Genomic DNA, 18,250 nt, shown 5'->3' with positions numbered 1-18,250 from the left:
GTAGAGGGGGAGGCAGAGATAGTGGCGGCAATGGATGCAGAGAAGGCATTTGACAGGGTGGAGTGGGAGTACCTATGGGAGGTGCTAAGGAGGTTCGGGTTCGGGGACAGGTTTATTAGCTGGGTCAAACTCCTCTATGGGGCTCCAACGGCAAGTGTGGTCACGGGTCGGCAAAGATCGGAGTATTTCCGACTATACAGGGGAACAAGACAGGGATGCCCGCTATCTCCATTACTGTTCGCGTTGGCAATTGAACCACTGGCCATGGCGCTGAGAGACTCCAGAAAATGGAGAGGGGTGATTAGAGGGGGAGAAGAACACAGAGTGTCACTCTACACGGATGACCTACTGTTGTATGTGACGGACCCAGTGGGGGGGATGACAGAGGTCATGCAGATATTGAGGGAGTTCGGAGATTTCTCGGGATATAGGCTTAACATGGGGAAGAGTGAACTTTTCGTGATACACCCTGGGGACCAGAGTAGAGGGATAGATGGCCTGCCTTTAAGGAAAGTGGAATGAAACTTTCGATACCTGGGGATTCAGATAGCCAGGAGCTGGGGAACCTTGCACAGACTTAATCTGACACGACTGGTGGAACAAATGGAAGAGGACTTCAAGAGGTGGGACATGCAGCCACTGTCACTGGCGGGCAGAGTGCAGGCAATTAAGATGATGGTCCTCCCGAGGTTCCTATTTGTATTCCAATGTCTCCCTATACTGATCACTAAGGCCTTCTTTAAAAAAATAGACAGGAGCATCACGAGCTTCGTGTGGGCAGGGAAAGTTCCGAGGGTAAGGAGGGGGTTCTTACAACGTAGCAGAGATAGAGGGGGACTGGCGCTGCCGAATTTGGGCGACTACTATTGGGCCGCCAATGTGGCGATGATCCGTAAATGGATGATAGAGGGAGAGGGAGCAGCATGGAAAAGACTAGAGAGAAAGTCCTGTAAAGGGACGAGTCTAGAGGCGCTGGTGACGGCGCCACTACCGTTCTCATCAAAAGAATTTACCACGAACCCAGTGGAGACGGCAACTTTAAATATCTGGGGACAATGGAGGCGACAGAGAGGTGTGCTGGGAGCCCTGGTGGGGTCCCCAATTAGGAACAACCATAGGTTTGCCCCAGGGAGGATGGATGGAGGATTCCAGAGCTGGCACCAGTTGGAAATTAGGAGGGTGGGAGATTTATTTATAGACGGGACGTTTGCGAGCTTGGGAGCGTTGGAGGAAAAGTATAAGCTGCCCCGGGGAAATTTCTTTCGGTATATGCAGGTGAGGGCGTTCACAAGACAACAGGTGAGGGAATTTCCATTGCTCCCGACACAGGGATCCAGGATAGAATGCTCTCGGGGGTGTGTGTCGGGGAGGGCAAGGTGTCAGAGATATACCGAGAGATGAGAGAGGAGGGGGAGGAGCTGGTGGGCGAACTGAAAGGAAAATGGGAAGAAGAGCTCGGGGAGGAGATTGAGGAGGGTTTGTGGGCTGATGCCCTAAGCAGGGTAAATTCCTCTTCCTCGTGTGCCAGGCTTAGCCTGATTCAATTTAAGGTGCTACATAGAGCACACATAACGGGAGCAAGGTTGAGCAGGTTCTTCGGAGTGGAGGACAAGTGTGGGCGGTGCGGCGGAAGCCCGGCAAACCACACACATATGTTTTGGTTGTGCCCGGCACTGGAGGGGTATTGGAGGGGAGTGACGGGAGTGATTTCGAAGGTGGTGAAGGTCCGGGTCAAACCAGGCTGGGGGTTAGCTTTATTTGGAGTTGCGGATGAGCCGGGAGTGCAGGAGGCGAAAGAGGCCGATGTCGTGGCCTTTGCGTCCCTAGTAGCCCGGCGTAGGATTTTACTCATGTGGAAGGAAGCGAAACCCCCCGGACTGGAGGCCTGGATAAACAATATGGCGGGGTTCATAAAACTGGAGCAGATTAAGTTTGCACTGAGAGGATCGGCTCAAGGGTTCACCAGGCGGTGGCAGCCATTCCTTGACTACCTAGCGGAACGTTAGAGGGAAGACAGATGACCAGCAGCAGCAACCCAGGGGGGAGGGGGGGGGGGGAAAGTTTCATTTTATGTTAATTGATTAGTTTACCATGTTGGTTAGTTACTCTTTATTAGATTGGGGTTATCATGTTACATGTACTGTTACATTTTCTTTATGTTTGATGTGTAAGGGGAAAAAATTGTGAACGAAAAATTTCAATAAAAGTAAATGTTTAAGAAGGAATTGTAACGTAAAGAGCGATATGTGTGTAATGTTATCAAAATTGAATGGAAGAAAGTCAAGGGAATGTGTAACTCTGATGGAAATGTACAGTCAAGACAATTCGAAATGTTGTGTAATGTTTATGATAGATTTTATGAATAAAGTATATTTTTTGAAGAAAAAAAAATTGGTCTCCAAATGGGGGACCAGACGAACAGCACTTGCGTGGGTCTCCCAGGAGATTGGAGGCCCCCAGGTGCGTGCCCTTTGGGCAGGGTGGTACTGTGACACTGCTGATGCCACCAACATGGCACCCTGGCAGTGTCAGCCTGGCACTACTAAGCTGTTATTTTTTGTGTGGTGCTGATCGGGCCAGAGGTGCACTGCGTAGGTGTTTGGGGCGAGGGGCTGGTGGATGCTACCATAGTCTGTTAGGGCTAGGAGGGTTGGGGGTCAATTTGGGGGCTCCGGCGATTGGGACGCTATTTTTAAATGGCATTGCGATCTCTCGTTACATTGAGAATTTCCAGCGAGCAGACGTCCTCAGCGCATAAAACGGAGCTATGTGCGGCCTTGGCCGCCCGTTCCCCGCTGAGGCATCCTGTCTAACCCGGGCGCTGTATTGTAATGTGTTTCTTGGCGTGGCTAAACGTGCTCGTGATAGGACTTTGTTCCCATTTAGTAAAATCCCGCCCTAAGTGTGCCCGCCGGGACTGAATAGCGTGCGATTTGATTTTCCGATGTGACCGCTATTCGGCAAGCGAGTGAGGACATGAAAATGGACCAGCTCTCTGCCGGCGCAAATTTAGCGCCAAAGAGTCTTATAGTCGGAGCTGTTTTTAAGCGCCCCACTTAGCACACGCTCACTGCAGCCACGGATGTGGCTCAGAGAGGACCTGTCCCCTGAGGTTTTGGATTGGATTTGTTTATTGTCACGTGTACCGAGGTACAGTGAAAAGTATTTTTCCGTGAGCAGCTCAAACAGATCATTAAGTACATGAAAAGAAAAGAAAAGAAAAAGAAGATACATAATAGGGCAACACAAGGTACACAATGTAAATACATAGACACCGGCATCGGGTGAAGCATACAGGAGTGTCGTATTAATCAGGTCAGTCCATAAGAGGGTCGTTTAGGAGTCTGGTAACAGCGGGGAAGGAGCTGTTTTTGAATCTGTTCGTGCGTGTTCTCAGACTTTTGTATCTCCTGCCCATGGTTGGTGTTCAAGGTGGACCCACAGTTCTATGCCAGTGAGGAAGGAGGGGCACCTTCTTCCCCAGGGTGGGCCGCAGACTAGCCCGCCCTTTTGAACAGCGCCTGGGAGGTGGTGGCGTAGGCAGTCAGCAATGCCTGCCCACCAGGAGGAGACAGCTGGTGACTCTGAGCAGAGTGGGTTACTGATGAGGCCTCTGCCCCAACAGGGATGGTTCCAAAGGCCATGCGCTGCAGGTGTCCTTTGTTTGGAGTAAGCTCTGCTGCTTCCTCTGCAGTGGGGCAGCGCTTCTGAGGAGTGGCAACATCTTTGGGCCACTGATTGAGCTTGGCTACACTCATCCCCTTGATGATGGGGTATAAGTGTTTCCAGAAGGGCAACCTGGGTGAGCTCCCAGATAACCAGAGGCTCTCTGATTCACAGGCCACAGGCAGCACTCAGCAGTGTGAGCAACCAGGAGCCTGTAAGTAGCACCATAGGGTGGCATTTAAATCCACACACTGCTGCAATGGTGGTCTGAGCCAGCCCACCCTGATCCCGAGGGGGGACAGCCTGAGTCTACGGACTTGGCACAAAATTATTCCCCACTCCTGCCCCCAGCATGGGCAGCCACACCCCAGCAAGCCCTACTGTTTTTGAGTCCTTCTCAAAGTTTTTCTTCGTCTCTCACTCCACCTCCGCAGCCGTGACGCTCAGTCCCCACTTGCAAATACTTGCACTAATTCGAGCCAGGAGACCTCCTCTTAAGAGGGGCGGAGTATCGCGAGGGTGGTGGAGCATTAAGTGTCTGAGCCGCTAATGATATTAAAATCCATGCAAATGATGGTTTTGCGTGGATAATGTGGTAATCACCACTGATGTATATATTGTGTATAGAGGTTGTCGGTGTAGGTGCCTTACGGTAAGGCCCTGTACTACAGGTACGGGGGTAGTTCCCTGCCTGCTGGCTCCGCCCAGTAGGCGGAGTATAAATATGTGTGCTCCTCGTACAGCAGCCATTTCGCCAGCTGCTGTAGGAGGCCACACATCTTAGTGTAATAAAGCCTTGATTGCATCCAACTCTCGTCTTTGTGTAATTGATCGTGCATCAGATAAAATTTCGATATTCCCGCCAGCGAGGGATTGGAGTCTGGCATCGGAATCGGCCCTAGGTTCCATTCCGTGCGATTCTCTGCCCGATCGTGATTCTCGCTTCCGGCATCGCAAAGTGGCGAATCCGGCCCCTTGTATTTTGGATTTGCTTATTGCATGTCATTGTAAAAGAGCACCGCTCCACATACCAACTTGCAGGGATTTCCCTGCAAAATCTAACGAGTGGATAAAATTTCAGTACATGAAAATAGCAGCATCTCAATCTGGCTGGCTAATATTCTCCAAAAAAATGGTTTCTGGATATTCTCGTGATAAACATTATAAAGCGGGAATTGGAGAAATAATGAAATTGGGAATAACCCTTTAGAAATCTAACATCTTGTCCAAAACATGAGGATTACCATGAGGCTTAACCCTTCTATTCAAATATTTGAAGCTGGGGATTCCGTCCTGTGATTTTGGGATTAACATACAGACTTTCACAGTTTTAATCTATGACTGTACAAAATATCTTTTTCGTTCTTAATACTAGCTGTAACATTGAATTAGCGAAATACAAGATGTAACAGAATATTCCATCTCTGCTAAACGGGATAGCAATTATTAGGAGAATTGCGTATTCCAGTCAGTTGGCTGAAGTCAGTCATATGAACGGCCCTTTCCTGCTCCATAAAATGAGGCTTCACTGAACTTTTAACAGTTCGCATCTCACAAGGGAAATATTAGCTTTATCGAGAATTTCCGTTCCTGCCACCTCTTGCCATTTCGGACCATCAGCCTCTCATATTAATATTTGACAGCATCAATGCTGGTGTTTACTGTTGCAGTGGGATAGATGGCACAGAGTCCCGTTTGCTATTTGACATAGCAAAATTGTGAAAAGTTTACAAAAATGTAAGCAATTCTCCAGAACTGTCTGGAGATTCATTTATTTGCGGGTCCCGGGTGTTGCTGGCTAGGCCAGTGTTTACCCCTAGACGCCCTGGAGAAGCTGGTGGTGAGCTGCCTTCTTGAACCGTTGGGTTCTCGATTAGCATAAATCACAACCTGTGCACCAAAAGGAGATTGAAGCCAGAGATGTCATATTTACAATACTGACAATGTACAGTTACACCTCATTCCCAACTTTAGACTTGAACGCTAGTTTGCTATATAGTGACTTAATTTAAGAATAGTTCACACCCATTTTATTATGAATTTCTCAAGCCATGCCAATAATAATTCACAATTATATTTTATTATTACAATCTTCTTTACCCTGGGACTTGTCTAATATTGGTTTCAACACCTTCATTGAATCTAAGCGAGTTTCTTCTGAGGATAACCTTTCAATCCGGTAACTTCAGCTGAGTGGTAACCTCTGGCGGATTGGCACTTCGCCAGATTTACCGGTGCTGGGATTCCAAAAGCCTTGGGCGGGATTCTCCAATAATGGGGCTATGTCCCCACTCCAGCGTCAAAACGCGGGCTTTTCACTCTGGACTAAGAAAGTCCTACCTGAGGGGGGCTAGCAGGGCCGGCCGGGAATCGGCACATGTGGACGGCGGCGGCCTTTGGCGGACTCACCACGGAGCAGCCCCGACAATATAGGCCCCCCCCAGAGATCGCGCATGCCCGCGGATCGGTGGCCCCCGATCGCTAGCCTGGCCGTCCCTAAGGCCCCCCCCGGGGTGAAGGATCCCCCCGCCCCAACAGGGCGGCCGCGGACTGAGTCCACAGCCACCACCGACCGTTCCCGACAGGCAAAACGTGGTTAGAACCACACCGTCGGGATCTCGGCCAGTCTTCTTTGGTGAATCGCGGGTGGCCTCTGTCAATGGCCTCCTACCCGGGCTTAGACCACGCGGGCGCAATTCGCGGCGCTTCTCAGGGGACCGGAGAATCGCGGGAGCAGCGTCGCGCTGGTTTTCGGCGTCGACGTCAATTGTCCGACTCCGTGCCGATCGCGATTTCGGCGCGAAATCTCGGAGAATCCCGCCCCTCTCTTGTCCGATCTCCCTCACTCAGGCTGAGTGAGACAGGAGCAGTGAAGGGCGCCCCCAGCAGGATTGTCATGGAATAACTCAGAGAGTTAAGTCATTCCCCCTTTTTACAGCAGTAGCTGCCACAAAAGGGGAGGGTTAAAAGGTTAATTTACAGGGAGCAGGTCAATTTTAATGTTTAGGGAATGGGAGATGGGGGGTCTGACCCACAGGGGGGAGGGGAAAGTCAGACCCATGGGAGTGGGGTTGGGTTGGATCCATGAGGGGGTTCAATCTGAGAGGGAGGAAGCTCAGTCTGGGACGCAGGGAGGTCTGGTCAAGCCGGGTTGCTTGAGGGGGGGGGGTTGCAGGGGGTCAGTGGTGGCGTTGGAAGGGGGGTCGGGTCGGAGGGGGGGAGGGGTGAGGCCGAGCAGGATCGGGCTGAGCAGGGGAGGGGAGAGATTGGATCCGGTCAGAGTGACTATCAAGGTAAAACTGGCAGAACCATCCAAAGATAGCAAGTTAAATTGCTTCTGCTGGATGGTTCCCAGCCCAATTCAGTTGTCCAAAGGAAGTTAGCACTTCTGGGCAATTGCCGGGTAAACCATCTGAGTGGTGTTTGCACTTTCTCCCTGTGTCTGTGTGGGTTTCTTCCGGGTGCTCTGGTTTCCTCCCACAGTCCAAAGGTGCGCAGTTTAGGTGGATTAACCATGTCAAATTGCCCCTTAGTGTCCAAAGGTTAGGTGGGGTTACTGGGTTACGGGAATAGGGTGGATGAGTGCGCCTAAGCAGGGTGGGGCTGGATTCTCCGCCGGCGGGATGCTCCACTTTGCTGGCAGCCCAGGGGTTTCCCGACGGCATGGGGCTGCCCCACAATGGAAAACCCCATTGACTAGATGGCATCCCGCTAGTGGGATGAAACAGAAATGTGATGTGGCGGGGCGGAGACTCCAGCCCGGTGCTCTTTCCAAGGGCCGATGTAGACTCAATGGGCCGAATGGCCTCCTTCTGCACTGTAGTGATTCTATGATAAAACCTTGCATGGGAATTTCTGAGAGGGATTCCCGGCGCATTCTGGGGGTTACTCCCTAAAGGCAACGCTGAGGAACTCGAAAGTGCGTTGAGGAAAAGATAATTTAGAATGGCATTCCTTAATTCCAAGATAATTTCTTGGATTAACTCTTTACAAATTGAACATTAATGACAATAATTTTTTGTATCAACTGCAACAAGTCCCACATTTATCCTATAGTTTATCATTCATCAACAGTTTCTTGTACCACCCTGCATCATGTTACAATATCGCTTGAATCTTGCACATTAGAGTCCAAAGACAAATTGAAAATAGAAAGCTCAGTCATGATGAAATGTGTGGTTTAATTTAATGTACTGTGTGGTAGCTTGACAGTGATGAGGCAGAAGCTCTTTGTGTTTATTGATAATAAGAAACAATGGTATAATGGTACATGGAGCTCCTTACATCTTTATGACATGGCTCCCCAATGTATTCTGCCTGGGAGGAGACTCCACCCACTGGGCTGATCACCCGCTCTCGGTCCCCATTGGTCCTTGGAGCCAGGTGACCCTCCACTGCTGTGCTGTCTTAAGGAGACAGGATCCTCAACCACTACACACTGTAAACCACATCTAGAGTACTGTGTACAGTATTGCACTCCTTATTTGAGGAATGTAAATGCATTGGAAGCAGTTCAGAGAAGGTTTCCCAGTTTAATACCTGGATTTGGCGGACTGTTCTAATGAGGAAACATTGGACAGGTTAGGCTTGCATTTGTGGGAGTTTGTAAGAGAAAGGAATGATTTGATTGAAACAAAGAAGATCCTGAAGGTTCCTCACAGGGTCAGCGCAGAAAGGATGTTTCCTCTTGTGGGAGGGGCCACTGTTTAAAAATAAGGGGTCACCCATTTAGGACTGAGATGAAGACAATTTCTTTTCTCTCAGAGGGTTGTGAGTCTTTGGAACTCTTTTCCTCAAAAGGCGGTGGAAGCAGAATCTTTGTATAATAGCGTGAAGCCGAACCTCCCCATGCCAGTCTACCCTGCAGCCGTAATGCACTGCAGGTAGGCTAAATTGGAGCAGTGTGGGAGGAAGTCCTGACTTTTGAGAGTTGCCAGCCCATCTAATTGGCCGGCAGCTCCATCGGTCCTGGCTGCGCCAAGAGTGTATTAGTGGGTGCTGTTGGGACTGCATGCATGCCCAAGAAGAAGCCCAGTGGATTCCAGAGGCAGGAAAGTCCGGGGTCTTGGGTGAGGAGGGTTTGGGCAGTTTAGGAAGAGGGCTGGGGGTTATGTGTTTCCTTGAGCAGGTGGGTAGGAAGAAACGGGGGATATTATTTCAGCCCCTCCCCCCAAAAAGACAACACTCTCCCTTCCTTGCAATCCTTTGAACAAGTGTTTTTGAAAAAGTAGCCTGTCTACTCTCACCTGACTGCCCATGCCAACTGGATTATGGCATGGGTTGCGCATTATCGGGGTCAATTGGCTGAATTATTTAAATATGGGAATTGGCAGCCTGCCCACCCCCATATTATGAGTGTGAACTCGAGAGTGGGTGGGAAGGTGGATGGGTGGGAAGACACTGGCATAGTAGCTGCCCTATCTTATGTCGCCCCCCCCCCCCCCCCCCCCCCCGCAACCCCCAACACACACGATAATGCATGTAAAACGGAGCCCAATGTTTCAGGTCAATGACTGGATGAAAGGTCACTCCTCTCAATCCATGTAGCTGATTTCAGCCAAAAAGCTACATCTGGTTGCCATGATTTGGGATGCAGGAGATATGGCAGTCCTCCTTTTACAAGTCCCTTCCTTTCTCAACCAGCAAACAGAGAGATCGGCATGGGTTAAATATAGTCCTATTTCGGCAGGGCGTAATTCTAGTTGTGTCACAATTTTTAGATTGTTTCCAACTTTAGGATTGTGTCAATAGCTGCATTTGGGAAATTCAAAAAACCTAAACATGGATCACAAAATAAACAACAACATCTCTGAGTTAATGTGCTGCCACGTGATGAATTGCCAAACAGATTTCCCTTTAAGACCCTGTTCCTTAAATCTGTTGAGATTGGGTAGCACACTGCACTCTTGATCCATGGTCTGGGCTCGCAGAGAGCCGAACTCCTCTCTGAAAATATGGATGACCTTTCTAATTTTAACAATGCTGCAGTGGGAAGGACAGATACTCCCCAACAGCTAAGACTGGGGAAGGAACGGGTCACGCAGGCTACTTTCAGCTACTCATGACAAGTTATGGAAGTTGCACAGCCAACGGAGCAAGCCAGCTTTAAAATGGTGAGGCATACTAAAAACTGGTGAAGGGCATGTAAAGCATGCCAAAAAATTGCTTTGTGAAACTTTCGTTACCGTCCAATACTTCGAAATGCTGCCAACTCTAAAGTCCAGTTTTGGATCTTTATACCTACCAAATGTTCACCCTTGACCTTGCGAATCCCCACCATGCGGACAGCATCAGGTGGTACAGGCTGGTTATTGAATGTTGAGTCCATTAGAGATTGTGGACTCGGAGGTGGAGTTTCGTAATTCTTTGAGGCAACTGAGTCGTGAGCTTCCAACAGGGACTGTAGAGAAAATGGTACATGTATTCAGTGCCAAACTCTGGGGGGGAACTGATTAAAAACAAATCCCCCTGATAATTCAAAGTTCAGAAATATGTCATTATTCAGTCTCGACAGTCTTTTACCTGATCGAACACAATTATACTGTGAATTGTGGAACAAGAAAGGTCTTGGAAGTTTTATTATAATTACACTATCCTAAATATCATCCGTGATTTTAGCATTCAAAATAATTCTTTTCTGATGTTGGTGCTGGTCCAACGTATCTCATGTACCTGTCGCCTAAGTTGATACAAACCAAATTCAACACTGTTTAATTGATACCAACTACAGATAACGTATCTTTATTCTTGGGGTCGATCGTGTTTTGGTTTCCGATATTCTGCTTAAATCCAAAAGCCTAAACTGATTGAGACTGGCCATAATCTACAAATATTAGGTTGTTTCTCCATTTGCCAACACTCATACACCCTACTTCTTACCAGTTAACACTTAATACACCTGTGATATATTACATTGCTTTGTTAACATACAGATTATCTTGCGTAACTCTTCAAAAATGTTCAGTTTTTGGATGTGTTTGGTTTTCAGATGTACCTGTTTCACGTTTTTGTGGGTGAATTGAGTCTTTCCTATTTGTCGCTTGCGATGACTCCCTTGACACCCTGTGGTACTTCAGATCAGTTACAGCATTTTTGAGAGAATTGTTTTTTGATCAGGACTAGTCTTCTCACCATTGCCACTTGGGCTTAAAAGTAACCGTCCCAGTGGGCCCCTTGGTAACTTAGGAGTTGTTGCTCAGAGATCAGGGGCGGGATTCTTCGGATTCCGGCGGGGCGGGATTCTTCGGATTCCGGCGGGGCGGGCATCTCCGGCGCGAAGGAGTGGTGTGAACCACTCCGGCGTCGGGCCGCCCCGAAGGGCCTCCGCCGGCCGGCGCGAGTTGGTGCATGTGCGGGAGCGCCAGCGTGTGCTGGCGTCATCCCAATGCATGCGCGGGGGGGGAGGTTCATCTCTGCGCCGGCCATCGGGGACCGGTACACCAGCTGGCGCGGAGGAATAAAGTGCACCCACTGCACTGGCCCGCCCGCGGATCGGTGGGCTCCGATCACGGGCCAGGCCACCATGGGGGCACCCCCCGGGGCCAGATCCCCCCGCACTGCCCCGAGGACCCCGGAGGCCGCCCGCGGAGCCAGATCCCGTGTAAGTACCTGTTGTAACATATGCCGGCGGGACCCGCCGAAAACAGGCGGCCACTCGGCCCATTGGGGGCCGGAGAATCGCCGGGGGGGCCGCTGCCAGCGTCTGCCGACTGACGCGACGCGATTCCCACACCCGCCAAATCCCCAGCGCCGGAGAATTTGGCAGCCGGCGGGGGCGGGATTCACACCGCCCCCGGTGATTCTCTGACCCGGCAGGGGGTCGGAGAATGCCGCCCCAGGTACCAAAGTTTTTTTCCCTCAGTCAAATGTTGCCCCTTTGTAGGTGTTGAATCACAATAGCAACGTGGCTCACAGTTTGACAAAATGGGAATGATTCAATCATAAAAAATTCAGAAGCACATGTAGTGACATTCAGATATCAATATACTTGATCAATGTATGTAAATGTAGTACAGTCATTTCAACACTAGATGGCTCACAGTCAGATACTTTAAGAACTGATTTCCCACCTTTTCTAAGTCAGATGATGATGTGATCCAGAATAGTGAAAAAGCAAGACATAGAATAGCTAGAGTGAGGGAAGTTAGAACTAGTTTGTTATAATGGTGTATAGTCATATAGCTATCTGTATTGTACTTTAATTCTAGTATTCAGTAAAAGGACTCACAGTTTATTATTTTATTACTCATTAAATAGTTCATCTTTCAACAAGAAGACTATTGGTCATTTTATCATCCTGGTGGATTCAAGAGTAATATATATATTTTAGATAAGTCATTATTTAAAATATAACAGCACACAGCTCCCTGGTTTGTGTTTCTGATTACCTCCTGGGTGTTAGCCAGGAATAACATCAAAGTTCTTCCCAGGGATAACTGAAGCTGCTGAATCCAAAATGGATTTTTCTATAGGCACGTGTTGGAATTATCTCCGAGCCAGGTGGCTGATCTGGCCCAGACACTGCCCAGGAGGAGATGCTGCTTGTCAATGAACAGCATTAATGTACAGTAAAATCTCTCCATTCACAAGGGTTCCATTCCTACAAATTCTCGAAATGTGTGTCGTGAACATCGAACTTGTGCATGCGCAGCACCCGCTTTCTCAGTGAGAACAATGTGGGAAAGGTGAGAGCTCAACATTTTATACCACGGATGAGTGAGCTTTTGGGACTGAAAGCCACAAGTACATTTTATAAAGTACATTTACGGGAAGTAGGCCTTGCTGGCTAGGCCGGCATTTGTTGCCCTTCCCCAGTTGCCTTTCAGAAGGTGGTGGTGAGCTACCTTCTTGAACCGCTGCAGTCCCTGAGGTGTAGGTAAACCCAGGGTGCTGATAGGAAGAGAATTCTGGGATTTTTGCCCAGTAACAGTGAAGGGACGCCGATACATTTCCAAATCAGGATGGTAACTTGGAAGGGAACCTCCAGATGGTGGTTTTCCCAGGTATCTGCTGCTCTTATCCTTCTAGATGGTAGCAGTCATGGAAGATGCTGCCCAAGGAACCTTGGTGAGTTCTTGCAGAGCATCTTGTAGATGGTGCACACTGCTGCTACTGTGCGTCAGTGGTGGAGAGAGTGAATGTTTGTGGGAGGGATACCAATCAAACGGGTTGCTTTGTCCTGGATGGTGTCGACTTCTTGAGTGTTGCTGGAGCTGCACTCATCCAGGCAAGCGGAGAGTATTCCATCATGCTCCTGACTGTGTCTTGTAGATGGTGGGCAGGCTTTGGGGAGTCAGGAGGTGAGTTATTTGTGCAGGATTCCTATTTCTTGACCTGCTCTGGTAACCACAGTGCAACTACACAGCGACGTATACAACTACCTTCATGGAGGTAAATACATTTGTGATAGTGGAGGGGTCGCGAATGACGGGATTTGACTGTGTTTGTCAAATCACTGGAGGAATAAAAGCCATTTTGCTTCTGATTTACAGCCATTCTTAATGCAGAGCTTTCCAGCCAAACATTCAAGAAAACATAGAGGACGTTAGCGGAGACGAGATTGGTGCACTTGAAAACTAAATTTATGTCACTGTTGTATGAAAGTCAAGAGCTGCAGCTCTAAGTTCAGCTCAATGATCATCTAGAGATATAAAGTATGAACCCGTAGTTCACTGAATATTGATAAGGACCTATAATTAATGGCTCAGGGCATTAGTGATGAGATAGCTTGTAATCTTTTCCCACTTATTGCTTGAGCTGTGATTTGCTGCCTGTGAATCACACGTTTTGCAAAAAGCCGCAGCCCCAATTTCTAAGCAGATCCGAACAGCAACAATTCACTCGTTCCATTAAGGAGCGGCGCTTTGGTTTAAGGTCTGTCCAATTATTAAGTTCTTTATTTATTATGAAATCTGAATCAATGAGGTGTAATTCATCCATTCCTTTTCTAGCAGCAGCAAATCTATCAAATTAACTATTTAATCAAGTGAGAGTATGGTATCTTTGTTAGCTGTAGGTAATTGAGCCAAGGAACCATTACAGTCATGTCATTAAATAATCAAATAAAAGTCCTTTTTCAGGAAATGTTTTCAAAATTAGCACCAACAAAGCTTAAGTTGATTGAAATTTTATAGTCAACCCGCGCACTATTTGTTAAACTGATTATAAAGAAATGGCCATACCATTTGTTCATGTAAATCTGAGCATGATACTTAGCTGGGAAAATTTGGCAAGAGGAGATCACCGTAGTTTAGCCTCAAGGTCAGCGAAGAACCAAATGGACCACAAAACCAAATCGCCTCGACTTTCCAACTGGCATCATTTCAATGGGCAGACCATTCACCTTGTTAAAATAGTCTGATTGTAAAATCGGAGCTAATATCTCCATGAGGCTTCAACCTGTAGAATTTTTACTGTCATGCCATTCACATCTCGAATGATTGATCATGGCTGTTGGGTGTGGCTCATATTTCAAAACAATGAGATACGTTTTCCAATCCTGCCCGCCGCGGGAATCGTCATGGGCGGGACAAAACATTTGGCGGACCGCTTAAAGATCGGTTGATCTCGGGCAGTAATCTCCGGTCCTGGGGCAGGCACTACTGGCAAATTCCGCTGAATGTGTCCTCACTTATGGTTAGCCCAGCGGTACGGGCAAGGTTGCAGCCTGAAGCAGCTAGAATGTAAGACCACTGAAGATTTTAATCTGAGTTTGCATGAAATGAATTGTAGCTACACAGACAAAATAAAGGACATTAGATAATAGCGAGGTTATTCTTTACCTGAAAATGTGGTTCCTGGAGAATACGAGAGAGTTCAGCTGCTGAATCATTCTCCTTAGCAATTGGGGTGATATCATCAATGATCTCCTTCACTAACTCCAGATTATTATCACGCACAGCCTCCAGCTTAGTGTCTTCCAGCTTCTCATGGGCCTATGTGATAAAATTAAATTTATTAAAAACAGAGATATGGAACTGATTTGCCAAGTTCTTTATCAGAAATGAGTGAATTACCAAAAATCAATATTTTAGATTTATACTGTGTGAATATTTTAGGCAGCCACAAACATTCTTTCTTCAGAGAGATCTGACTATTGCATATTAGTGGTACACACCAGGGCAATAGGCTAAGGGGGCATAGGTTCTAAACTAACAAAAACTAAATTTAGGATTATCAGGAAATTCTTCTTCACACTAATAGTAGCCAGTATACACAATTGGGCTTTGAGGATGAATAATGGACCCAAAACGCTTGCTTTCGGGATGTAGGTTGTTTTTGGATAGATGAGCTTGGGTGGTCTAAATGGTCGCCCTGATCTGTGTCCACCTTGTGATTTTATATTGTGCTTTTTGTGCAGTGGAATGAATCACTTTGTAAAAATGGAGCATGTGTTCTTTGTTCAACAACCGAACACTGCACGTTCACATGGCGAATCGCTGAAAGCGATGAGTGCTTTGTAAAGTATAGATCCTTTTCCTCCCTTTTTCCACAGGCGTTGCTTAAACCCAACAACATCCTTCAGCTGAAATCATGGAATGGTTTGGACTGTGGATATGTCAAAATTACCAGCTAGTTCTCATCTTCTGTGGTGTCGCACACAGGAGTGAAGACCATGTTGCATTCAGATGTATTAAAAGTCAGAAGACACAGTACAATTGGATCATAGCGCACAAAGGAATTTAGTTCCTATTCTCAAGTTTTATATTCCATCCTACTTTTATATAGCATGCACTTTCATTTTACCTTATTGATTAGGGAAAATTAGGGAGCAGAGTTGGACGAAGCAGATGAGTTTATTTATAATAGGGCTTAAAAATGGGAGGTACCAGATTGACACACTGCAACGTCACCAGTGGCGAGGGGGTGCGGTTACAAAGTGACATGCTTTTTAAATTTAAATTTTTCTCATGGCCACCAAGTGACAAATGGAAATCAATCGTGCAGCTTATGGCCTCTCTCAAGATGGAACATTTCACTACAGCGTAGGACCTCCAGTGGTGATATATAACACTGTCAACACTCTGCGACTCAACTGAAGAGGGGCAAAGCATAAACAACCCGAGTACCCAACCCCCTGAGTTTCAAGGTTTAGATGGGGGCATAACCCAATATTAAATGTGGCACATGGTATTCAAGCTTGCAAAAATTTTTTAAAGTAGGGTATTTATAATAGTGTTCGATCTATAACAGTGTTCGATCCATATACCCAGTGAATGGACAGAAGGCCAACTTTTTAATAAAAAGCGGTGCCACTGCTAAAAACAAAAATGACAATAAGGCAATTCCAGCAAAAATACAGACACATCTGCTGTGAAGTTTAAACTATCCTCTGGAGAAGAACAAATGCATTTTCCTTTTCTCGAATAAGTCAATATGCCTCAATGGGCTTAAACTGCCTCAGAAATTTCCCATTAAAATTGCAATCAACACGCGCACACACATTGCAATACGGTGCTTGTCATTTCTTCAAAACACGAAGTAATCTATTAGTAACATTAATTTGACAGTAGAATCTCTTGAAGCTTTGCTGCTCCCCAAATTAATTTAAAACTCTCATTTCATTATAATTTTCTAAATTATAATTGCAGCAACATTTGGGTCGACTTTAATTGCCTCCGTTGAGTTGAAAATGGGACGGCAGGTCGGTCATGCTTTCTATACCTTTCCAGAATTGAGCAGGTGATTAATCTACTATTTAACGTGTTGATGGATCCATTCAGCAACTATAGGGGATTCCAGCTCGAAGCTCATCAGCAGAACCAACAAAGAGTCCAGAGTTAATATAAATGGATTTTGCAAAGCTTCATTTCACTGTGGTAGCCTCAAACTGATTTTGTAATATTAACTATTGGGAGGCTAAATTCATTCATAAAACATTCCTTTGCCCTTTCTGTACAGATTAACCTGCTTTATTAAATTTTAATCCACTGTATTACCAAGAGTGCTTTCTCAGGCGAGATCTGTAGGATCATTGGAAGCAAATAGCAGTGGAAGTGCTTTTTCCAATTCGTTTCAGTTCAGTAGTAAATAAGAGGTTGAGAACAATCATTTTTAGGAAATGACTAAAAACTGTTTCACGTTGGGCTGTGACTGACGAAGGAACAGTTGCGGAGACACAGATATGTCTGAACAATAATCGGTTTATTGTATGGACATAATTATTTACAGATGTATAAAGGTATTACTCAGCCTAAACCATGAGCTTTCTCCTACTTGGCTCCGAGACATGTGACTTTCTTATACCAGCATAGGAATGGAACGGTTTCTCCGGTCCCACGGATTAACTCTTTCAGTCCTAAACACCCTAATACTACAGCTCCCCACAAGCCTTTCTCCAAATATATTTTATATTTATTTTTACATACTATCACTTCTCCCTGCAAGTCTCTGACATCATAGGTTTGATTGGTCTTGCGGTTTCACGACTCTCCCTGATTGTGTCCTGGTGATGCTCGGAAGATCGGTAGTCCTCCCCTTGGACCCATGGCTTTGACTTGGCTGGTCTTCGGGAACAGCTGCAGTATCTGTTGCATTGTCAGCTTGACTCTCAACAACTGGTTCTCCCAAAATGTATAATGGAAGGTTTTTCTTGGGGCATGCGGATAAGATTTCTCCTGATCCTTCTTATTGTGCCTCCTGGTGTATGTACCAAGTGTTGATCGTCATCCCTTTGGACGATGACACTGTCTCCAACTCAATCTCTTATCCAAACTTGTCTCCTTTGTTCAGCCTGGCCTGGTTTCTGATCAGGTCCCTCCTACTGCAAAGGGAAGCTTGTTTTTTTTCTGCAGGTCTGTTCTTGGTCTTGAACCTTCTGTAGGCCCTGGAATGCTAACCTTGGGATTCATTTCTTGGCTACCATGAATATGAAGCTTTCAGCCCATCAGTAGTTGAGACAGTGCCGTCCGCATTGCAGTGCAGTAGGCCTATGTGTTAACGGTGCCAGTGACAAATTCTCATTCTTCTTCAAGGGTGGTTTAATAGTGTGGATACCTCTTTCCATCTCACTACTGTATTGGGGATAATTTGTGGAATTGGTGAGGTGCAGGAATCAGTGGTTCTCAGCAAAATGGGTGAAGCAGTTGCAAGCGAATCACAGGCCATTGTTGGATACCACTTGGTCCGGAATGTCATGTGTTGCAACAACTTATTTCAACAATCTCATGACCCACTAACTCTGTGGTCAGTGTGTGCAAACGCATCGCTTAGATCCACCTAGACAAGTAGTCGACAATGATGAGGCAGGATTTTTCAGCTGTACGTAAATGGATCCATTCCTATGGTGTGGTATGGAACTGAATGGGGACAAGGCCCTCTTATATCCACAGCGACCGGGGAACATCGTTCATGAGCGATGAACTGCGTCAGTATCTGCTCAGCAAAGGCATCGCCCCGAGCAGAACGACCAGTTATAACCTGCGGGGAAACGGGCAAATGGAGAGGGAGAACGGAGTGTGGAAGGCTGTCCTTCTGGCCCTACGGTCAAGAAGTCTCCCAACTACCCGCTGGCAGGAGGTCCTGCCCGATGCCCTACACTCCAATAGGTCGCTCCTCTGCACGGCCACGAGTGAGACCCCTCACA

The 18,250-nt window shown here is 46.9% G+C and overlaps 1 protein-coding gene across 8 annotated transcripts in view; it reads right to left on the bottom strand.

The window, feature by feature from the left end:
- Positions 1 to 18,250, bottom strand: part of LOC140398473 (MAGUK p55 subfamily member 2-like) — an 841,369-nt gene that overhangs the window by 154,348 nt on the left and 668,771 nt on the right. For all 8 annotated transcript variants that reach the window (XM_072487192.1, XM_072487190.1, XM_072487191.1 and 5 more), the window contains 2 exons: positions 14,448 to 14,600; positions 9,911 to 10,066 (listed from right to left, as the gene is read on the bottom strand). In XM_072487192.1, coding sequence (XP_072343293.1) covers positions 9,911 to 10,066; positions 14,448 to 14,600 — 309 coding nt within the window. The remainder of the gene's footprint in view (positions 1 to 9,910; positions 10,067 to 14,447; positions 14,601 to 18,250) is intronic.

Source organism: Scyliorhinus torazame, chromosome 21 (genome assembly GCF_047496885.1).
Source record: "Scyliorhinus torazame isolate Kashiwa2021f chromosome 21, sScyTor2.1, whole genome shotgun sequence".
Classification (NCBI taxonomy): Eukaryota; Metazoa; Chordata; class Chondrichthyes; order Carcharhiniformes; family Scyliorhinidae; genus Scyliorhinus; species Scyliorhinus torazame.
The sequence above is the reverse complement of the archived record's forward strand: the minus strand, read 5'-3'. Positions and strand labels throughout refer to the sequence as shown.